We start from the raw sequence: 25,129 nt of genomic DNA, 5'->3' as shown, positions 1-25,129 counted from the left end.
CAATTTGGGGAATGAACCAGCAGATGGAAGATCTCTGTCTCTCTGTCACTCTGCCTTTCAAATAAATAAATAAACATTTTAGAATATCACTGAATTGTACAAATACACTTTGCATAGTTGAATTTCATGATATGTGAATTTCATGATATATGAATTGTAATGCAGTGAACTCATTTAAAAATAATCATGATACCACTTCACAACCACAAGGTTAGCTAAAAAATGACAGATAATACCATGTGTTGATGAGAACAGAGAGAAGCACGACTGTATACAATGATGAAAAATTGCAGAACTTTATCCATTTTTAAAGTGTGGGTGAATTTTGCTGTATGTAAAATTAACTTATATATGGCACTAGCAAACTCCACTGGAAATGTTGACTGACATATTCAGCATTCTTCCTACAAGATACTTCATATTCTGCCTGTTGGAGATATTTTACTGACATTGGACTTCAGATAACTCTTCCTGGATATTTCCAAAAATTGTTGGCTCCCTGAGGAAGTTCTCTTTGCCCAGGGGTCATTATTTCTACAGAGGCGTTTGCTGCCAACACCTGGCAGAAATTGCAGCAGGAAGTAGGCTGCTTCTGAGCCTCCAGATCCCCAGCCTGAAAGGATTTTTTATAACATATAATGGCTTTTCTAATAATCACTTTTTATTATTCATGTACTGGTGAAGAAAAAAAGTAATTTTTTCACTTGCTATAATGTATTTTCTAGATGTTCTCTTTAACCATCCTATAAAACATCATTCTATAGGATTTCATTTTTTTCTTTTTATTTATCTTATTTGATTTATTTGAAAGGCAGAAACACAAGGACCTCCCATCCACTGATTCCTTCCTCAAATGCTTACAACAGCAACAGCCAGGGCTGGGCCAGGCCAAAACTATAAGCCAGGAGCCTACAACTCAACCTGGGTTTCCCACTTGAGTGACAGGGATCCAACCACCTAAGCTATCACCCTCTGCTGCCCAGGGTGCACATTAGCAGAAAGCTGCAATCAGGAGTGGAGCTAGGACTTGAACCCAGGCACTCCAACATGGGATGCAGGTGTTCCAAGCAACAAATAGGCCAAATTCCCATATTTTTTCTTATCTTGATTCTATTATCCTGTTTCTTTTTCATCCACTTACAGAAAAGAAATATAAACCTAATGCCAGCAACAACAATAATTTTAAAAGGCGAAGAAGTATAATGTGCTTAAACAGAAGCCTTACTTTTCAATAAGTTTCTTTTTCCTTTTACCTACAGACATGCTCTTCACATAAAATACTTTATGCAGCTTACTCTTAGCTTTTGTTTCTGTTTCTGGCTTTTCTTTTTCATTGTTTTTGCATCATAAATCTTTTTTTAAAGATTTATTTGTTTATTTGAAAGTTGGAGCTACGCAGAGAGAGGAGAGGCAGAGAGAGAGAGAGAGAGAGATCTTCCATCTGCTGATTCACTCCCCAGTTGGACACAATGGCCAGAGCTGTGCCAATCCGAAGCCAGGAGCCCAGAGTTTCTTCTGGGTTTCTGACATAGGTGCAGGGGCCCAAGGACTTGGTCCATCTTCCACTGCTTTCCCAGGCCATAGCAAAGAGCTGGAATGGAAGTGGAGCAGCCAGGTTTCGAACCAGCGCCCATATGGGATACCGGCATTGCAGGCGGCAGCTTTATCCGCTATGCCACAGCGCCGGCCCCTGCATCATGAATCATTATCTTAGAAAATTCCATTGATGAAGAAAGCCTGTGGTTAAAATCTATCCTGCATCTAATATTAGAAGTTCATTCTAAGAGTCAAAACCTTGTGACTCAGCTAGCCAATATGACATTTTTGGAGATCCTCCTTAAGCCAAGGCAAGGAATTACATCATGTATTATCAGCAGGAGCCCTGGATTTGGACTCTGAGTAGCCTCATCATTTACTCTCATGAGAAAAGAAGGGAATTCCTCGCAGGAGACATTGATGTCTTTTTCTAGCACTTCTCTAGATGCTCCCCCAATCTGATCAGAGATGTGCCCATTATCTTTCCTCTGATTCACCAAATGGCAATTTCAGTGAAATATATTTGTCTTAGTCCATTTGCCATTGTTATCACTTCAGAGTAGATAATTTATAAAGAATAGAAGTTTCTTTGACTCACAGTTCCAGAAGTTGAAAAGTCTAAGAGCTTGGCACCAGCACTTGCTTGGTATCCAGTGAGGACCTTCTTGCTGCCTTGTAACATGACAGAAGGCATCATACAACGACAGAGCAAGCATGCTACAAAGTGACAAATGTCATCCTGGAGCCCTACTACTAGTAACTACCTTGCAATGCCCCATTTTCAAATACTAGGAATGTATGAATTGGGAGATTAAGTTTCCAACATGAACTTCTGCAGGGCACAATCACACAATAGCAGTACTCAAAATGAGCATATGAAGTCTGGTTTCTCCTTCAGTGAAAGTATTTCTAGAGCCACACAGATTCATCAGAGATTTGACCTAACAATGAAAATTCTTCACTATTACTTTGTTTTCCACATTGTGAATTATCCCCAGAAAGCCAGCTTCTATCTCTGAGGCCAGACCCCAGACTGCTACAGTATTATAAATTGAAAAGGGAAGGGAATGATAATCTGAGTTATACTGTCTATTTATTGAACTTCATTCTTGACCCAGTAATGTTTACTTTATATGCATGATCACATATAAGCATCAAAACAACTCCTGAATGGATATCATTATCGTACTTCTACAGATGGGAAAACTTAATACTCTGGGAAGAAGGCCACCTTGCACTTAGAGTGGCAGACTGGGATTCACACCCTGGGATGCCTGAGTCCCAAGTCAGTACTCCTAACCACACTATCATTGTTCTCAACTTCTGCACTTCTGTCTATACTGTCATTCAAACTCCAAATATACATGTTTTTCAAAATAATCACTGCTTTAGAACTCCAAGAATTTAAATTACTAAGAATGTATTAAATAGATTGGAATTTATATAGAGCAGCAGCATCTGCACAGTCTTTGACAATGTTTCACTCTAAGTATAACAAAAAATAAGTCATCAAGGAGAATGTTTTACACAAATGGGTACTCCTGGGCAAAACTCTGATTTACCTTTCTCTAGGAAAATAGGAAAACATGCTAGTGGAGTCACCTAAGTATATACTTTGATTTGGCAAATTATTTGGCAAATAGGTTTTGAGGGACCACTATATACTAGGCTATGTTCTGTAGATTAGGATCAGCAGAGTGACCAAGGCAAGGATCTTCTAGTATGAAGCTTAGTTACTAATGGGAAGCAGTGAATCTGCGTATCTGCATGCCATAAAGACACAGTGAACATGACTCATCAGCTCAGTAGGCTCTGGAACAGGCATAAAGAAAAATAAAAATTGCTCCAACCATGATTTTAAGCTAGTAGTTACCAAGATATTATTTATAAATCACAAAGAAGATTTATAAATTAACTTATTGGGGTAGCCATGGAGGTGCAGCCAGTTAGGCTGCTGCTTCAGGTGCCTACATCCCATATCAGAGTGCCTGGGTCTCAGTGCCACCTCTACTTCCAACCCAGCTTCCTGATAATGTATCTGGGAAACAGCAGATAATGGTTTTAGTAGGAACTCTGCCACCCACATAAGAGTCCTGGATGGAGTTCCTGGCTCCTGGACTCAGCCAGCCCCATCCTTGGCTGTTGCAGGCATTTGGGGAGTGAAGCAACAAATGGAAAATCAATCAATCAATTTTCTGTGTGTGTGTGTGTGTGTGTGTTACCCCCTCTACCTCCTTTTAAAATAAATTAAAAACTTGTTTTAAATAAATATATTCTATTTCCTTAAAACCTTTATCCTTCTATGCTGTTTTGGACCTTCAAATTTTTTCAGAAAATACTGAACATATTCAGGTAGGCTGTTGGAAACCAAATGGAAAGCATTATCTTAAAACTTTTCACAACTTCAATTCTGTACCTCCTCTGTTGAAAATATACGTAAAGATCTTAAAAATCCCAAAAAGACAAACAAGTTGAAGAATGAATCTGTCATAGGACTTAATGCCACTATCAGGTGTTAGTCCCCAGGTTTAATAACTATACTCTGCAGCTTCCCTGGCTCAGTCATAGAAAAAAAAAATCATATAGAGGCTGCACTCTAGCCCTCCTTAGCTCTTTTGTATTTGAGATTATCTGTTTAATCCTCATGTGAACGTTTCTGATCTCCTGGATCTGGGTATCATAAAAGTATAAACTCTTCTATGGCAATGAGTGTGGTTTGTTCATTTTTATGCTGTCAGCACTCTTCATAGCACAAATGAGCTCTCAAAGAAAGTCACATTAAAATGTTTGTGTTTTTCATGGTTTTGCACTTCGAACACTCATGCTTGTCCCTGTAACATTTAGGTTGGTGAGACAATCGGCATTAGTGAAGAGATTATGGGTTTGACCATCTTGGCTGCTGGGACCTCCATCCCTGATCTTATAACCAGTGTCATTGTGGCCCGGAAGGGGCTAGGAGACATGGCCGTGTCCAGTTCTGTTGGAAGCAACATTTTTGACATCACTGTAGGGTGAGTAGAGATTGTTTGCAAAGGTGCACACAACCTGCATCTCTATCTTCTTGGTAGAAGCAACAAAGACATGACCAGGATCTCCGAGCCCAAAATTAATCAATACCAATGGAAAAGTCAAGACTGGGTTACCATTCAGTCTCATCATCTCTATTTTTCATTTTCAAGAACTTGATGAAAAACATCATCCCTAGATAGGCGGAAATATACACACACACAGAATGAAAGTTTTAGGAAATATTCTAGGATAATTTAATTTATATAGCTGTATTTACTACCTATTATGAATATTCAGTATTCAGGCAGGATTGAAATACTCTGGTAGTGTCACAGTTTTTTCTCCATATTCTAAATATAATTAATATCCTGAACTCCTCAGCTGAGATTTGGATTTTAAGGCAAATTGAGACAAAGATAGGCCCAGCACAAATATCCTGCTGTCTCCTTCCTTGGAAAATGCCAGCTGTCTTGGCATTATCATTTGTTTATCTGTGCTGGTGAAAATATTCTTGGTTTTCTGAAAGTCAGAAGAGAAGATTTGTTCTTATAGTTAAATAAACTGGAGATCTCAATAGGAAAAATCTCTAAAGTAAGTCAGATGAGGGAGGGGCACATTCATTTCTATCTTTTCATCTAACTTGGCAAATAGCTCCAAATAGAAGTCCCCTGAGAACATAGAACAGAAGAAGTAACCCTTATGTTCCCACAAGAAAGGATCTTTGCAAAGGGTTTTTCCACATACACAACACTTTAACAGTAATTTCTTTATGTGTATTGCTGATGTTTGTTTATGTTTGCCTTTATAGTAAAAGGTTTTTCAATTTCCATTTTTTCATAGAGTTTTTGTTCTGTGTGAGTTCTTAGTGGGAGGTAACTTATGGTGAAAAAATTGCCTAAATACACATGCTTCCTCACCTGTGAGCCCTTTCATTTGTGCTGAAGTCTGACTTTTGCTAAAAGGATTTTTCACATTCATTATATTGGTAGGGTTTTTTCTCTGTGTAAATCTTCCAAAATATGTTGGTATAACTTGTACAATGAGTCATATGGGAGAGAAACCTTATGAAAGTGATGAATGTGTAAAACTCTTTTGAGAAAGGCCTTTGGCACTGGAATTTGAAAATTCAGTACAATAAATCCACTTTCTCATATTTCAATATTATTCTCTTATATTTCTGACAAAAATCTATTTATTTGTTTTCTTACAATTCTACCATGTTCATTGTACATACATTTTTATCCACGTAAGCCACACAGCAATCCTTTTATTCCCATCTTTCAGATAAGGAAACTTAAGGGCACAGAATTCACACAACTAGCTAATGAGATAGCAGAGAGTCCTGCAAAGAATCTGTACTGGCCACTGCACCGTAGGTGCTTAACACCTGATGCTGAGCTTCCACTGTCCAACCTCCTGTGAGTCCCAGAGGTGTCCTCACCCACTGGACATCCCTCCTTTGCAGGCCCCTCTCCCTGAAGAGTCTTTCCTGCTTCTCTGCCTGGAAAGCTCTCACTTATCCATCCAAGCTCACCTTAAATCCTGACTTTCCTGATTCTGCTGGACCTGACTTGGGAGCTCATGTTCTTGCAGCCTCTCTCTGTACATCATATTCTATTATGTTTACCCACTAGACTGCAAACTCTTCAAAAGCAAAACTCACCAAAGCCTAGCACATTGCCTCAGGCATAGTAGTGTCTTGACAGATACTTGTAGAATTAATGGATGGAGATGAATGAATGTATTAAAAGGTATATATTTTAAAGAAAGTTGTCCTAGTGTAAACAGTATTTCTTAGTTCTCCTGATTATACCTATGGAATATTTTTCTTGATTAATCTCTTATAAAAAGGCAGGTGGTAATGTTTATAGTGTGAAAAAACAAAATCCTCAGGCTAAGAAAAAAGTGTTTAGACATATTTATCAATTTTTTAAAAAAGTACTCTAGAGAATTGTAAGAATTTTGTGCATTGTTCTTAAGTTGTATGTGTTTATTATTAACAACAAATTAAGGTTTAAAGAAAAAATCTTCCCCAACAGTACTCAAAAACATTTCATTTGTATTTTTTCTTCCAAATATTTCACAAAACTATCCTAGTCCAGTTCTATCCTCTTGGAGTCCTTTCATTTTTTCCATTCTAAAGTCATATATGTCTGGCACAAAGAGGCATCTATTGATAAATTATTAGTAAATCATATCAACCATCCTTCTAAGTACTTTTATAGTTCTCATAACTAACATTATATGGCTCTTGTCTTCCATTCTATTGCTTTTCAGCTTAACTATTATCCTTTACTAGAATCTTATTTTTTCAAGTTTCTGCTATTGTGAGTTTTGATAATCACCTTTATGCAGAAAAAAAACTTTTAATTATTTTATTAAAATAAATTACTTCAAGCAGTATTAATAGATACAATATTTTAAGCATTTTAATGGCTATTAATATATTTTGTATACTTCTTCACCAAAAGCTTCTTTCCCAAGGGTTTATACCAATTTACAATGTCATTGACAATGTATAAAATGATGTCTTTAGTAACATGAGTGTATAAGTTTCTCTATAATTTTGCTAGCATTTTCTTTTTGCTCATAAGATTAGTATACAGTCACAGTAAAGGACTTAGAATATTCATACAAGGAATAGAGATAAATAATAATCCACCACCCCTTTTTATTTCATATATATTTTCCACGATTTAAATTATATTGCTATTTTATATGTAACCTTTATTTTAAAATTTAAAATTATGAGTTTTTTCTTGTATTATTATAAGCTTGTCATTTTAAGCACCTCTATAACATTACATTGACTTGCTCACTATTTAACTAGTTCTCTACTAGAGACTATAAGAGATTTCTGGCCGGCGCCATGGCTCAATAGGCTAATCCTCCACCTTGCGGCGCCAGCACACCAGGTTCTAGTCCCGGTCGGGGCGCCAGATTCTGTCCCAGTTGCCCCTCTTCCAGGCCAGCTCTCTGCTGTGGCCCAGGAGTGCAGTGGAGGATGGCCCAAGAACTTGGGCCCTGCACCCCATGGGAGACCAGGAGAAGCACCTGGCTCCTGCCATCGGATCAGCATGGTGCGCCGGCCGCAGCACGCCGGCCGCGGAGGCCATTGGAGGGTGAACCAACGGCAAAAAGGAAGACCTTTCTCTCTGACTCTCTCTCTCACTGTCCACTCTGCCTGTCAAAAATAATAAAAATAATTTTAAAAAGAGATTAATATTTTACCACCCAAAAGGACACAAAATTATGTTGTGAATAAAGTTTCTTCTGCATTTTAAATTATTACTTATGCTTGATCACTGACAATACAAGTGATAGATCATAAGGTATGAAAATATTATTCCTCCACAAAAAGTTTTTTAAATTGTTTGAAGTGCTATCAACCTCAACTTCACAATAATTGTGGATGGATGGGTGTGAGAGAGAGTGAGGCCGGCGCCGCAGCTCACTTGGCTAATCCTCCACCTGCGGCACTGGCACCCCAGGGTCTAGTCCCGGTTGGGGCGCTGGATTCTGTCCCAGCTACTCCTCTTCCAGTCCAGCTCTCTGCTGTGGCCCGGGAGGGCAGTGGAGGATGCCCAAGTGCTTGGGTCCTGCACCCGCATGGGAGACCAGGAGGAAGTACCTAGCTCCTGGCTTCACGCAGCATGCCGGCCGGCCGTAGTGGCCACTTGGGGGGTGAACCAATGGCAGGCTCTGGGAATTCCATAATTCATAATGCATAGGTTCTGCCTGTGCACGGACTCTTTCCAGTAGAGGACACAGATTTGTAAACTCACTGTCTTCTTACCTTCATTATTTCCCTGCAAGCTATTTGCTTTTGCTCTGGAAAACTTTGTATTATGAAAAGTCACCTCCTGTTCCATGGCCCCAAGACCACATGAAAACTGAACCCTCCCTTAACCATTAGCTATGCAGAAGGCTCAGCCAAATGAGTATTTCCCCAACCAACACTGCATCACTGGGCTCAATGTGTAGAATCAACACTGCATCACTGGGCTCAATGTGTAGAATCAACTAGATTAAACCAAGACATTGGGAGATGCCCATACCATTTGAGCCATGTGTTTCCAACCATATTTCTCTCCCAGAGTCCTATTCAACACATGTAGAAATTATACTTTCCCAATGTCTTTCAGAATCACCACCACAAAAGATGTTACCATATATTAAAAATCAAGTAAAAAAAGAGGAAACAGATATAAAAATTTACAATAAAGTATTTTAAAAAATATACCACGAATATATTGTCCTCCTTAAATCCTTCAGAAAGACCATTTTTGGGGTCAAAAGACTATCAATATCTTTCCCAGAATAAACTTCAGACTGCTCTATTGTAACACAGTCCCCATGATCATCATTTAATTTCACAGGCTTTGAGATTAAGTCATTTCTATTCTCTGTCTCCATTTAAAATAATGTTTTTTCCATTTTCAACACTAATTTCCATTCTCATCTCTATTTATTTTCTTCTCCCTCCACCCTGGACAAACCTTTCAGTTTACTTTTATAGGGCTGATTTAACCTCAACTGGGAAGGAAATGAAAAGTAACTTCAAATCAAATTTAGAAATCACCCCTCGTAGTCATGTCTTTACTGTTGTTCAAAGAACAGATTCTCTCAATTCTCCCTAATTTGGTCAAAAATAGATAATGGTTTGTAAAATTCACCTGACTTTTTTACGTGATTTCCTTCCTCAACCAGGCCTGAATCACAGTAAACCTAAAAAAACACCTTTTCAGAGGACAGATTGTAAGCTGAAATTATGTTGTATGCTTTCTTTAACATATCTGACTGTTCCCCTTAGTCAACCCATCTCTCCTTTGCCCCTGATTTTCTTCCTCACAGGCTCCCACTGCCCTGGCTCCTGTACACCATCATTCACAGATTTCAGCCAGTAGCTGTCAGCAGCAACGGCCTCTTCTGCGCCATCGTCCTCCTCTTCATCATGCTTCTCTTCGTCATCCTTTCCATTGCCCTCTGCAAATGGAGGATGAACAAAGTGCTGGGCTTCATCATGTTTGGCCTCTACTTTGTGTTCCTTGTGGTCAGCGTCCTCCTTGAAGACAGAATTCTTATGTGTCCTGTCTCCATCTAGCAGGAAAAGCCATACCTACAACCAAAAGCATGGACAGTCCCTCCCCACTTGGGGCTCTAGGCTGTTTGAGCTCTTTAGAGGAGGCAGTTGGCACACACCTGGATGTCAAGTACCCCTCCTTGGAAGATTTGAGGAGGGAAGGATCTGCACCGGACCCATTTACGTCACAGGCTGCTTCCACCCTGGCCTACTGATACATCTAAAGGAAAAAGACAACTGTCAATTTGGGGCTACTCTCCATTCACCACTGACAGGTACTCCTCGCTGGTCGGAGGTACATTCATTCTAATGATGCAACAAGGACAGAGGCTATTTATATAAATATATACATATAAAATATACATATTATAAATATACACACATGACACACAAATCTTGCCTGTTACTGTACTATACCTCTCCTGTCATATCTATAGATTAATACATACCTGTATACAGGAAAGAAAAATTTTATATATATATAAATCATCTATATATATATATAAATATAAGTACAAATGCATCTTTTCAGGGATAGCTCTAGTATATTCATAGAACCTATTTGAAGAGGGGCATCACCTTCAGTCTGGGCTTTACTTCTTAAGTACAAGAGGTGAACTAATGGCATCAAGAGACAGAAGTAGCATTGCTATGGCCTTCAACCTACCTTGGACTTACTGGGATCCTGACTAATAAAATGTACAATTGGGGAAATTGTTTGCAGGGAAGAGAGTTTGATGGAAAGCATCCATAGAGGCCCTGAATTGAGCCCTGCAAAACATTCCAACACAGAGAAGACTATCTTCCCACCCCTACTGGGTATACTAACTGAAACCCACAGGGTTACGTGGGACAGACAGAGATAAAAGCCAACTAGGCAGGTATTGGCTTAGGGGTAGGGGAGTGGGGAGGTGACAAGAGTTGGGTTTTGTTTTGTTTTTTCTTATATTGCCCCAGCATGCAAGTAGAAAACATGACTGAAATCAAATTAGTGCTTTTCTAGAACAGCAAGCCTATATAAACTGAACTGTATTGTTCCAATGCATGTCCCATCACCATCAAAGAAGGAGAGCAAGTTTTGCTGTGATTGTCATTTTGACATATTTTGATGCTAAGGGCTCACCTACAGATGTCTGCCAAGAGAGCCTAGATGTGTGATTTAAAAAAATCATCTGGCAGAGGTGCTCAGTGGGACTTGCCACCTAATAAGAATGTAAGGGCATAGTTTTTTAAAGCATTTTCTAATGTGATCATAAAGGGCTTTAATGTTTGAAGAAATTATTATTCCCAATAGAACTAAATTAACTCTGATCAATTCTGCTTGGGTTGGGCCAACTTAGAGATCTTTGAAAAGGCATCTGCATTCTCAGTGCACCCCCAGGAAGGTTTCCAAGACCCATATCCACTTGTACCGGGACCAGGATTTGATTATGGCCCATGCAACATCCACGTCTCTCCTCTCTTCAGAATTGTATCTGGAATCCTTTCTAGTTTTTAAGAGTATACTAAAAACTATACTTACAGTATGTTTATATCAGCTTCAAGACAGTCATTCAAATATTTTGGTTTCCTGAGTTTACTCAATATTACATAGGATATTTTCATTTCTTTCATTCAATGCCCCCAAGTTCTGTTTGACATCTTTTATGATTTCTCAGGTCTATGTCAGCAGAAAATAAAACCAGCAAGGGGGACAAAACCAGGCAGAATAATTTGATTTTAAAAAGTAGAGAACTTTTCATTTCCCCAAGTCATGCTTTCCTTAAAATCAGTTGAAAAAGTGAATAAAGCACACCCCATTATTCTGAACCCATCCTATGTCAAAGTTGGCACTATGTACAAATACATGCAAGCATATGTGGGGAACTTCTCCATATGTGTTCTGGTCTCCAGTATATCCCATCACTGGTGCTTCTATGATTTTGTTGTGAGCACATACCTCTTGACATAGGGAACCAGTGGGCAGAACTCACATCTGAATAAAAAGGAAAGGTGATCCAACAGCCTCAAGTCAGTTCAGTATTTCCTCCACAAAACCTGAGCTCACTCCACAGAGCGTGGTGACAATAGGCAGTTATCCATCATTGCTCTTCACTCACAAGCAAAAAGCACGTTCAAGTGGAGGTCTGGGAAAACAAGAAATCAAGATGGTTGCCACCCGGGAGGCTACCTTTCAAGTCTCTCCAACTTCACAAAGTTAAACTTTCAGATGTGTGAAAGAAACTAGCATCTCACTCATCAAGCATGACCTTGTATTCAGGCAAGAATGTGTGCTGGTTCCTTTTAGTGAAAGGGAATGAGGAAATTACTTTCAGCTTAAAAACTCTGGTTGTTTTTCCTGTGTGTTACTTGAAGGGCAAGAAAGTTGGTTATTACTTGAATTCTGTATTAATGACAAGTTTGTTGTTTGAAAGAAGGTTTAAATAGGTGACCTAGACTCAAAACTGCAGGTAGATTGTGTAAAATCAAGAAGTTTGAGGGAGGTCTGGTGCTGCCCTGTTCTTACTCCAACATTTCCCAATCCTCTCCCTGACTCCTGACTCCTTTCCATGCATTCTCTGCTCACAGTGGAGACTGATCCAAGCAATCAGGGAGCACTTTACTTGCCTAGGAACCAGGAGTTACACTATATAGAGAGTGATGTGGTCTTTAGTGCAGAGTTGCTTTTGAGAAAACAGCTTTTCCCAGCACAGTTCCCACCTCAATGACGTGCACTGAGCATGGCCTAATACAGCAATGTTCACTCACTGAATGGCATACAAGCACTTCCCACTGCTTGCTCTTGCTTTCCCTTCAGTTATACATCTGTATGTGGTTATGTGTTGGGTGAGAGTGAAATCAGATAGAAGCATGCAGAATGCAACAGTGAATCAGTAAAAGCATTCAGTTCATTCACATAATTATAAGAAAACTTTCCACATCATGAATTCCAGGATATGTCATCTCTAACCCCTTTCCTGCATGTCTGTATATACATATATAAATAAATAAATATCTAATATATATCTTTATATCAGATCTATATGTGTACATATAATAGCACTTACATCATCACCCTCTGACCTAGTCACATTCAGGATTCAAAAGCAGTGAGCATCAAATTTGCCAAAGTCAAGGAAACGAAAGTCACAAACCAACCAGAGGGAACATTTCTTCCTGATCTCATGAGGTTGTTTTGTTCTGTGTACACTTATATGCAAACACACACATATGCACCCATATTTTTCCTACCCCAAAAATGTTGATTTACAGCCTTAAGGAAATGGTCAGCCATATCCCTAATGCCCATGTACAGGCAATGAATGAACAGCAAAAAGGAAAGGGAAGACTGAAGATAAATTTCTTTACTTCCCTGGAGCAAGGTATAAAGTATTATCAAAAATTCAAGTCAACAATTTACCTCCCAATCTAAAATAAATGAGTTGCTCTGAAGTGATTGCTTTTACTTCTAGCAAACCAAGCAAGCCTTGATTGCTGTCACCTCCTCTGTAGTCCAAGGCAGCCCCAGGACAGGAGAGCAACTTGGGTCAAATGGAGAATTCCCAAATGTTTTTACTTTGACATTTCATCGGAGAACACCCACACCATGTCCAGCTGCTCTCTGAACCTGACCAGTTCCTAATGAACTGAAGCTAGAGGTTAGGTGGTATTTAAGCATCTGCCAGGATTCAAACTGAGTCAGGCAGTGATGGATCAGAAAATCAGAAAACATGCAGGGAGTAAGGGGTAGGGCTGTTTATCAACTTGGCAGATGCAACACAATACCCGATAGGCTTGTCCGGAGATTATAAAAAGAGACAGGGACTGTTTCACATTTAGAGAAAATGCTTTGTAAGACTTCTAGCAGGTGTCACCTGACAGGAACCATTATAATTTATTTTATAGGGAAGACACAAATCAGGTGGTTTGGAGCCCTTTCAGCAAAACACAGCTGCCTCACTGATTAAACATTTGATAACGTTAATGCACATCCATTCCTGGGCAGGGAGAGAGTTGGCAAACCCTGCACCATTGCTCACAGCCTTTAAATACCTCTAACAGTGAGATAGGAGATGAGCTATAAAAGGAAGCCCCCAACTCCCAGACCACCTTAACAGAAAGTCAACCAAGGAAATGACAACTGGTAGAGCTGCTGGACAGATAAGGAGTTGAGGAGGATGGGACTTGTATTAAATGTTATGCTGAAATTGTTGGAGTTTCTGACATGGATCTGAGGGCCTTTCTAAATATAAGCATTTCAGAAAAGTGCAGTGTGCTTCTTCCCCACATCGGAATATCTACACACACACACACACACACACACAATACTGTGGATGCTATGCTTCCTTGCACCTGGACAGATTATTACTCTATAAGTAAGTAGCCATATTATAGGTGGCAAGTCTGCTCCAGAAAAAGTAACGGGAAGCCCTTCTCAGGATGATTTCTGAGAAATCAACTGTCCCCTGAAAGGCACTCAATAGATATTCATGCCTGCTAAGCAGCTCTTATATAACCACCTGGCTTAATATATTTATAAACCACATCCACAGCTCCTAAATCTCCCCACAACAATACTGTCAATTAGTAGATATGGCCTTATCATTAAGAGAGAGTTAGTGGGGGAAAAAACAGAAGAATAAAGAAAAAGAAGCAAGGAGAAATTCATTTACTTTTATTAAAATTCCCAACAAAGCAAGTATCCCATTGAAACATATTCCTGTGCTGTTAAAGGTTATTAAAAATATCAAGCATTTTTAAAGCAATTACAAGAGCCCACATAGAACAATAAAAGGAGAATCCTTTCTTCAGAAGGCCTTGGGAAACAAGGTAACAGTATCCATCCTCCACTATCTAAGTTTAGCTCCTTGCCTCTGTATCTTTAGGTTTCTTTTTAATCTAGCGGCTTCATTATCCTTGAAATCTACAGCAAACAAGAAAAGTAATAAAGGAGATACAGCCAGTTCAACTCCATTACTTATTATTACACAATCACAATATTTCTTTCTCTTCACTAAGAGTTTTGGAACTGCACAGGCCATAGGAGGCCATTTCCAGAGGACGTGGACCTCTCCAGAAATCACAGATGCATGCATATTAGCTATACATAGAAGTAACACGTTTTCCATCCAGAGCCCCCAAACAACATGTACACTGTCATTTCACATGCCTCCCCGTGTATGGAATCTATCTTGCTCAGAACTACCCGACCTCCACTGAGGTCTCTAGTCTAGCTGGTGCAGTTTTCTTAAGAAAGAGCAGAAGAGACACACACAAAACACAAATGAATTCACAAGATAACTAGTTTTTGAGAGAGAAAAACTATCCTGCTTTTATGGCAGGATGGGCAACCAAGTTTAAATCAGCTTACAGATAGTGAAGGACTTTCTGCTATACCTTATTAACTGGACAAAGCATTTTACTAGATGATTGATGGACAAACTGAAGAATCTTAAAGAATTTTTTTTAAATGGATAAATACCTAAGTATGAAAGAGTACCACAAGTCTGCATGGCTCCACCAAACACTGAATTCCACTGAGAGAGTTTGTTCAGCCTGTCACCCTGATCCAAATAACATTCCTCTTATTGGAAAGGGATCTCAGCAGAAATGTTGATGGTGGGACTCCTTTAGTGTTTAATGAGCAGCCATCACAAAAGCCTCCCAGCAGGTTAACCCAAGCCCCTGTACTGAATGGCAATGTATTTATTTTTCTTTTTGGCAGAAAACAACTGCACATATGCCTTCTTCACTCTTTACCCATGACATAGTTGGAGGGTTACCATGTAACCCTTTACCTATTTTAATCAAAAGTATCTTTAGATTTTGACTTCAGTCTTTTTTAATCCTCTTAATTTTTACAGTTCTTCTTTACTATGCTTTCTACTGTTCTTAAATTATGGAACCTTATGACCAATCATGACACAAGTATAACATCTGTGCAGTGCTGAATTACAATCCCAAAACTAATGCTTCCTTCCTATTTTATAAACCCCTCTGTTACCATTACCTTATAAAATGTCACACAGTTTATTGCTAATTCGTTTACTTTGTGTCCTCTGTGTCCCCTGTTTCTTTCCTCCAAGTCCTCTGGGTGAAGCCAGTGCATTTCTCAGCTGGCCCCAATGCATTTGCAGAAGAGTTGTCTGCCTACTATGGGCCACCCTCCACTTGGCCTTATTGAGTCTCAATCTGTTTACTTCTAATCCGCTTCCAGTTTTCAAGTCCAGATTGGACTCAATGCTTACTCTCCTGCATAGTTCCCACCACCAACCTTCCCTGTTTACTTGTACTTGCCAAGTTTTAACAAGCATTTTCTCCAACTCCTCATTAGTGTGCATATTCAAAAATGTTGGGCCCCTGACCCCAACAACTTGTGTTTGTGAACTAACTATTTCTTAGAGGGAATCCCTTCTAACTGCTACTGAAATGTGCATAAAATTCACAACCACAAGGAAGTAGAATAGTATATATACCTGAAGAGCGTCTGTAGGCCTTGAATTAGCCAATAGGCACTGATCCTCCAATGAAAGTCTGATCAGTGAGCATAGCATTATCATAAAGTCAATGCACAAACCCTATTTTCAAGGCCTTTATCCTATATTCACAGATAACTCAGAAAGGAGAAGATGCCACTTTAAGTAGTCCCAAAACTCTGGGACTGTGCTTATCTGTATGAATTTACCAAGAGGAATTAATATTTTCCTTTTACATAAAGTGAAATGGGTGGACCTTCTTATCTTCAAGTATTGCAGTGTTCCCCTCTTTGTGTGATAGGCTGCATAGGAATTGTAATATTGCTGATCAAGGTCCTGGCCTAAGAAAATGTTTTGCCAACAAGATAAGAATATGTTCCTGCATTCTAACACATTTGGTTGCCTATTTCTTCACAATGGATCCGTAAGTAACTAAGGCCTTGAGGACTAATGGTTCTCTAAAACACTCAGCTAACCAAAATCATTTCTCCAAAAACAAATGAAAAGTGAAAGAAGTCTGAGTCCCTAAATAAAATCATTTTAAGGAAAAAATTACATGTATGAATTAAGGGTAGATAGCTTCTTGCCATTTAATTAAATGAATCTCCAATTCTTCTCATCAGAATACAACTGAAGGATAAAGGATGCCTTTTGGGTTTTTTAATTTTTTAATATTGCACTTTATAGTACTTCATAAGACAACTGTCTTAATTAAAGCCATAAAATACCAATAATACATATATTCAGGGCTTCTGAATATAGTCAGTCAGTAAGCAGTCCATGAGTCATTCCTGTTTTGTATTGTTTGTTGTAAACTGGAGTTTATCTGTTCTATTTTTTATTACCTACAATTATTGTTCTAGACAATCCTAATCTACTTATGAATTTTAGATGTATACTTTAATAAAATTTTGAAAAGCAAAGACATTATTCATTTAACAAAAACATTCATTTTCAAAATTGCTTATTACACAGTTCTTATACATCACAAGTTCTAATACTACATTGAAAATATTTCCTTTTTATAGTTGCAAATTAACTGTTTTTCAGGAATACATTTGTTATATAGAGCAAAGTTCACCCACATGAAGAGTGAAATTGTTAATTAGCAAACGTACACCTGGGAAATTGAGAATGTGTTTGAGTTTTATATAAATATAGGTGAGTCTAAGAAGTTCCCTTATAAAAATGGCAAATTGAAGTAAACAACTTATCAGTAATTTCTTATGCCTAAATTATTTACCCTCCTTGGGAAGATAAAACAAATTTCATAGTGCATTGGTGATTTTCCCCCTTTCTGCTAAAATGCACAATTTCTGACCCCATATGGTAGACTGTTTGCACATAGTGCACACACAGATGTCCCTATAACTAAAAACTTCACTACAACTTCGTATGTAATTTGACTAGAAGCTAAAAAAAATGAATAAAAGGTACTTACTTAATAGAAATGTCTACCATAACTGGGACCTAAATTATCAAAGTAAATTTATATATTAAAATGGACAATCCCATCAATTTTTTGCTTAAATAGCCCCAGAGAAGGGCCGGAGACTCTCCATTCAGCAGAGGAGCCTCTGTTAGTGTACTGCCCTGTTTAACCTTACTCATCAAGTCCACATACATACTTTACATCTAATCTTGATGTTTCTTCTTCTTGGATTTTGGGGCAGAGCCAAATCTAAATTTTGGGGAGTAGGACTCCAGAAGAAACAACTTCCATCTTCAACCAATCTGCAGACTCAAAGAACTCTCAGAAATCAGAGTAAAAAAAAAACTACTTTCCTAATTTAAAGAAGTTGCAAAATGTAGCACCAATCTCAAGTATCCCTTTCAACTCATCTATTGATCAATTGCTAGCACTATAGAAAAGACAAATTATACTTTGGTACTTTGCATATTTTTAAAACAGAGGAACTGTTGTCAACATTGACTCCAACATAGACATTAACCCTAAAACATGAAAACTATTTTTTGTCTGGGTTATGTTAAAATATCAGGATGCCATTTTTGTAATGGATCTTTCTGGGGATAGACATGATCTCATGCTTCCTTGTTAGCCTCCATTTTAAAGAAACATTTTAATTCCAGTCTTTATCTCTCCATGAATCCAGTGGATGAACTTCCAAATTATTTCTGTCATTTTGTTGTGTCATGTTGATTATGAGTAATTTTCACTGGATGATGAGATCTTTGAGTGTGGCGATACTCTGTCAGTTTATTCTCTGTGAATATGTCTGTACATAAACTGAAAGCTATATTTATTTGTACATAGGTTATTTGGGGTAATGTATTTATGTCACATGAACTTTACTCTGATAAAGGGTGTTTCTTCATGTTCCATTGTTCACTCTTTTGTGCTTATACTACTGATAATCAACTCATAGAATATCACATTATGTAACCAAGTCTTCTTGGTATGAAAAAATAATAGTAATAAAATTATTGACTCAAGAAAAGTATTGTTTTGTTTTTTGGAGTAATCCCTACCCCCAGCTAATCAGGACCCTCAAGATCTCAGGAAACACATACACATCAGGGTTTTTTGTTTGTTTGTTTGTTTGTTTTTTGACAGGCAGAGTGGACAGTGAGAGAGAGAGAGACAGAGAGAAAGGTCTTCCTTTTGCCGTTGGTTCACCCTCCAATGGCCGCCACGGCTGGTGTGCTGCAGCCGGCGCACCGCGCTGATCCAAAGGCAGGAGCCAGGTGCTTCTCCTGGTCTCCCATGGGGTGCAGGGCCCAAGCACTTGTGCCATCCTCCACTGCACTCCCAGGCCATAGCAGAGAGCTGGCCTGGAAGAGGGGCAACTGGGACAGAATCCGGTGCCCCTACCGGGACTAGAACTCAGTGTGCCGACGCCGCTAGGCAGAGAATTAGCCTATTGAGCCACGACGCCGGGCACACATCAGGTTTTACTGCAATAATTCAAGGGAACAAAAGGAAGCAGGATTTGCTATTAATTATAACTACTACCAGTTGAGTCCTGCTAAAGTCTTCTGAGCTTTCAGATGCCTGTAGGAACCTTGTACCCTAAAAAACTACTCCAAGGTAATTGGATTTTAATTAATTAAATATTTGGAAAATGTAAGTTTAAATGTAAATGCAAATACAGACCTACAAACCTAAAAAAAAAAAATCTCCCAATGATCTTAAGAAACTCTAAACAGATCAAATTTATATAAAATATAGTAAACTGGGTTACCATAAATATTCCATTGCCATTTTACAAACAATACAAGTCTGCTACACCTTTAAATTTAATATGAGTTGGGCAGTTAACCTAGCAGTTAAGATACAGTGATGGCTGAGGTAACTGGGTTTCTTCCAGCCACATGAGAGATTTGGTTTGCATTCCCAGATCTCAGCTTCCACCTGGCCCAGACCCAGCCATTGAAAGCATGTGGAGAGTGAACTAGCAGATAGCAGCTCCCTCTCTCTAGGTATATGAAACTCTCTGTGTCTCTGTGTGCCTCTCAAAATAAATTAAATTAAAAGAAAAATCTAATGCTATTACACACTTCAAATTATAATAAAATTAATATACCATATTTATTTAAAACACTTTAAAATAGACACAAAATATCCAAATCATTACAAAACTTACTCCTAAACCACATCAAAATGTTAAAGCTATGAATTTGATTAACTTCATTTATCTCTATTTCTGTAACATGACCCAGGCTTTGAAACATCACCCAACTAATTAGCAGATTCACCATCTTAGGCTAAGTTACAATATCATTATTTGTCATTTAGAGGATCTACTCCAGCATATGATACATGCACCCTACATACTACCTGGATAATTCCTGAAGCCAAACATGATGATGATCTAGCACTCTGCCTTTGAGTCAAATGCTGTTTTGTGCCCAAGGAGAACCCCTTCTTCACCAAGACCACATCTTTCAGTTGGAGTTTAATTTTGCAATCCAGTGGGCATCCTTACCATTACTTTTCTTTTTTTAAATTAAAATTCATTCCAAAATTATGTCTCTGGAGCCAGTGTTGTGGCATAACAGGTAAAGTCTCCATCTGCAATGTCACCATCCATATGGCCACCAGTTCATGTCCTAATTGCTCCGCTTCTGATCCTGCTCTCTGCTAATGACCTGGGAAAGCAGTGAAAGATGGCCAAGTACTTGTGCCCCTGCCACCCACATGGGAGACCGGGAAGAAGCTCCTGCCTCCTGGCTTTTGCCTGGCCCAGCACTGGTAATTGCAGCCATCTGGGGGCTGAACCAGTAAATGAAAGATGTCTCTCTCTCTCTGTGTCTCCTTCTCTCTATATAACTCTTTCAAATAAATAAATAAACCTGTTTAAAAAAAATTGTGTCTCTTCATTTGGGTAGATGATTTCTGCAACTCTACCTAAATTATAGCCAATTTTTCCATACCACTTAATCATATTCAACTAGTTTCTTCATTTCCTGATTGAATTTTTCATACTGTTCATAATTTTCTTATCTGTTCTGACCACAAACATCTTATTGACGACTATGTATTGTGCTAATGCTAAGTGCTTTACATGTGTCAATTTATTCAATCCTCATAACAACTCGCTGAGTATCATAATTATTCCCATTTTACAGACAGATACATGAGGCCCAAAGATTAAGTAAGGATGCCCAAGGTCATACAGTTAGTAAATGTCAGAACTAGAACTTAAACTTGAGCCTTTATCTTACTCAAATTTGAACTCTTTTTTTTTTCATTTTTTTAAAGAATTATTTTTTTATTTGAAAAACAGAGTAACAAAGAGAGGTAGAGTCAGAGAGAGAGGTCTTCCATTCCGCTGGTTCACTCCCCAAATGACCGCAATGGCCAGAACTAAGCCAATCCGAAGCCAGGAGCCAGGAGATTCCTCCAGGTCTCCCATGCAGGTGCAGGGGCCCAAGGACTTGGGCCATCCGCTACTGCTTCCCCAGGCCATTAGCAGAGAGTTGGATAGGAAGAAGAGTAGCTGGGACTGGAACCAGTGCCCATATGGGATGCTGGCTCTGCAGGCTGGGACTTTGACCCACTGCACCACAGCACCAGCCCTCAAATTTGAACTCTTAATCATTATCTTTAACTTTCCCTGTTGGCTACATAATTATACTACCCCAACCAGGTTGCAAGATTCACAGTTATGAAGCATAAAGACAATTACACAGAGTCAACTAAGTATTTTGCCTCTTTTCTTGTCTTCCTTAAACTTACACATCTCAATAAAACATGTACACACCAGTACATTTTTAGTTGAGTGAAATAATGACATTTGGGGCTGGAAAATTATCTATTTTTTTAACCCAGAAACCTTTTACTTAAGGAATACAAACTTCATGCATTTCATAAATACAAATTTAGGAACATAGTGATTCTTCCCACCCTATCCGGCCTCCCACCCCCACTCCCACCCCCATTCCCACCCTTCTCCTTCCTCCATCTCCTATTCCCATTCTTATTTTTTATTAAAATCTATTTTCAATTAACTTTATACACATAACATTAACAATATACTGAGTAAAGAGTTCAATAAATAGTATTTTCTTTAAAAAAATGTTTCTTAACAGTGGAGACAAGGGCTATTCAAAGTCATCACATCTCAAACAGTCATGGAAAACTAGCTATTGGTGGGGACTATCCTGTGCTTTGTAGGATGCTATATCACTAACTTTTACCACCTTAAACACCAGTTTCAACAAATGTCTCCTAATATTGCTAAATGTCCCCTGGGAATAGGGCATGGATGTAGCAAAATTATCCCCAGTTGAGAATCACTACTGTTATACAGAATTCAATCCATTACATCAGGATGGCTGGACTTCAGTTGGTAGTTGCCTTTCAACTGCTATAATCTTGCCCAACATTCTATGGTTTAAGATCTCTCTTCTCTTTCTGCTCTTCTTTCCTCCCCCTCCCCATCCCTCTTCTTCTCCCTCCCCCAACCCTCTCCCTCCCCTTCTTCTCTCTCTCCCTCTCCCTCTCATGCTACTCCCACACTCTACTAAAATGCAACAGTGTTAAGAATTCAAGCAGAGAAAGCCCTTTTGGAATCATTCCTTCAAAAAGTCTCCTGCGTGAAGAGCAGACTACTGAAGTTTAAATTTTGGGACTTCTTCATCCCACTGCACACAAATAACTAGTTTATCAAATACAAAGGGACTTCAAAAAGCTCATGGGAAATGAAGTTAAAGATAAGTTTATTTCGGTGTTAAAAAATTAAAATCCATGCCTGAAATACTCTCATGAGCTTTTCAGCCAGCTCCGAATGCCTTTAGGGCTGATTCTGAGGCCAGAGTGCTATTTAGGACATCTGCCATTCTATGAGTCTGCTGAGTATCTCACTTCCCATGTTGGATCACTCTCCCCTTTATTTACTCCATCGGTTAGCGTTAGCAGGTACTAGACTTGTCTATGTGCTCCCTTTGACTCCCAGTCCCTTCACCATGACCAACTGTGAACTGAAACTGATCACCTGGAACAGTGAGATGGCATTGGTACATGCCACCTCGATGGGATTGAATTGGAATCCCCTGGTATGCTTCCAACTCCACCACTTGGGGCAAGTCAGCCTGAGCATGTCCCAAATTATACATCTCTTCCCTCTCCCATTCCACCACCTCTGGCAAAAGATCTCTGCGAGTGAGATCCCAGTGGAAAGAACAGGTCTTCAAAGAAGGAGGTACCTTTCTCTGAAGGGAGGAGAGAACCTCCACTTTGACTATGAGCTTATCTAAACAAGATAAGAGTCGGAGAACTCAGAGGGCTTCCATAGCCTTGGAAACTCATGACTGGTGCATAGGGAGATTACTGATGCCATAGACAGGAGTGTCAATTGGTAAAGTCAACAACAGGAGTCACTGTGCACTTACTCCTCATGTAGGATCTCTATCCTTAATGTGCTGTACATTGAGATTTAATGCTATAACGAGTACTCAAACAATATATTTCACTTTGTGTTTCTATGGGGGTGCAAACTGTTGAAATTCTTACTTAATGCATACTAAACTGATCCTCTGTAAAAAAAAAAAAAAAAAAAAAAAAAAGAAATTATCAATTCCCAACTTGACTCTCACTGGGATTAAACATGACAATAGGTCTGCTCTGATTTCATCATCATTTAAAAAAATCATCTATTATTTTTCACTTTATGTTTCTGTGTTGGAGCAAACTGTTGAAATCCATACTTAATGTATACTAAGCTGATCTTCTGTATATTAAGATAATTGAAAATGAATCTTGATGTGAATGGAAGGGGAGAGGGAGTGGGAAAGGGGAGGGTTGTGGGTGGGAGGGACGGTATGTGGGGGAAGCCATTGTAATCCATAAGTCGTACTTTGGAAATTTATATGCATTAAATAAAAGTTTTAAAAAAAATAAATTAAAAAAAAATTAAAATCCAAGTATAGTTTTTTCATCATATATATTTTCCATGAACTTTGTGAAGCCCCAGTAAAATCTGGGTTTAAGAAGTCTGCTTCTGATAGTCTCTAAGTCTGTCCCTGGGTAAAACCTTACCATTCTCTGAAGGAATTTCTGCAACCTCATCCATGGAAATAGCACATCTCAAAAGCCATGCACTGAGGTGACCTTTTTAATTCATTACATTGTCCGGAGAGCTGGTTCCTCCTAGAAGGAAGACTTAAGTATTCTCTCTATTGTCACAGCTGAATAACTGAGAGCTCACATCAGCCTAAGAAAAGCTTGAGGGGCTGGCGCTGTGGCGTGGTGGAGGGGGGCACCACCTGCAGTGCCCATTCAATTCCCCGGCTGCTCCACTTCCAATCCAGCTCTCTGCTATGGCCTGGGAAAGCAGTGGAAGATGGCCCAAGTCCTTGGGCCCCTGCACCCATATGGGAGACCCAGAGGAGGCTCCTGGCTCCTGGCTCCTGATCGGCACAGTTCTGGCCATTGCAGCCGGTTGGAGAGTGAACCAGCAGATGGAGGACCTCTCTCCCTCTCTCTTTCTCTCCCTCTCTCTCTGCTTCTCTCTGTGTGTAACTCTGACTTTTGGGTAAATAAGTAATTCTGAAAGAGAGGGAGGGAGGGAAGGAGGGAAGGAGGGAAGGAAGGAAGGAAGAAAGGAAGGAAGGAAGGAAGGAAGGAAGGAAGGAAGGAAGGAAGGAAGGCAGGCAAGCTTGAGGGGTCATTGCTATATTGTATTAGGTTAAGCCTCCACCAATAGCACCAGCATCACATATGGGCACTAGTTTTTGTCCTGGATGTTCCTCTTGCAATCCAGCTCTCTGCTAATGGCCTGGGAAAGCAGCGGAAGATGGTTCAAGTGCCTGGGGTCCCTGCACCCATGTGGGAGACCCGAAAGAAGTTCCTGGCTCCTGACTTCTAATCAGCCCAGCCCCAGCTGTTGTGGCCATTTGGGGAATGAACCAGCTGATGGAAGACCTCTCCCTCTCTAACACTGTGGGAGGGAGGGAGGAAGGGAAGGAGGAAAGGAGAGAGGGAAGCTTGAAATTTATGCTGTTCTCATAACTCTGTTTTCTAAAAATGAATCCCACTTCCCAGAAATGAGTATTTATGAACTGAGTACTTCATATTTAGAGAAAAGGTACAAGAAAGATATTTTGACTCTGCATTCACTGCACACATTAGAAAATCTATCACTTGCTGGAAAACCACTTACCTCAGTCACCTACCAACTCCCATCCAGCAATACATCAAGCGAGCTAAACTCCTAATCAGGTTAGCAACAGAAAACAAAGAATTCTATTTCAGTCTGGGTGGCAGGCTCATCCAGGACATTAAAAATTCTGAGAAGCACCAAAGCCCCCATTATTCCCACATCTTTTCTTGGCTTTGGTGATCTGCACCTACTAATAACATCCTGAAATCACTAAACTACTGCTTGGTCAGTTTTGTCTTTAGGACCAGCTTGAACATTGAACACATGCTGTATGTTTCTACCAGTATAGACCTATGACATTGCAAGCCCAGAGTTGGTGAATATTTGGTAAATTCAGCTACCCATGTTCCCTCACCCATAGCTGACATTACCAGTCAATCACAGCACCATTTCTCACTATGCTTTTCAGTAAAGCAGCCAAG

The 25,129-nt window shown here is 39.3% G+C and overlaps 1 protein-coding gene across 4 annotated transcripts in view; it reads left to right on the top strand.

Moving 5' to 3' along the window:
- SLC24A2 (solute carrier family 24 member 2) overlaps positions 1 to 18,542 on the top strand; it is a 268,137-nt gene extending 249,595 nt beyond the window's left edge. For all 4 annotated transcript variants that reach the window (XM_051845195.2, XM_051845181.2, XM_051845186.2 and 1 more), the window contains 2 exons: positions 4,381 to 4,547; positions 9,400 to 18,542. In XM_051845195.2, the coding sequence (XP_051701155.1) occupies positions 4,381 to 4,547; positions 9,400 to 9,649 (417 nt within the window). In that variant the 3' untranslated portion in view covers positions 9,650 to 18,542. The remainder of the gene's footprint in view (positions 1 to 4,380; positions 4,548 to 9,399) is intronic.
- Positions 18,543 to 25,129: the final 6,587 nt, after the last annotated feature.

This window comes from Oryctolagus cuniculus, chromosome 1 (genome assembly GCF_964237555.1).
Source record: "Oryctolagus cuniculus chromosome 1, mOryCun1.1, whole genome shotgun sequence".
In the NCBI taxonomy this organism is placed as follows: domain Eukaryota; kingdom Metazoa; phylum Chordata; class Mammalia; order Lagomorpha; family Leporidae; genus Oryctolagus; species Oryctolagus cuniculus.
This window is presented reverse-complemented; position numbering and strand designations above follow the sequence as displayed.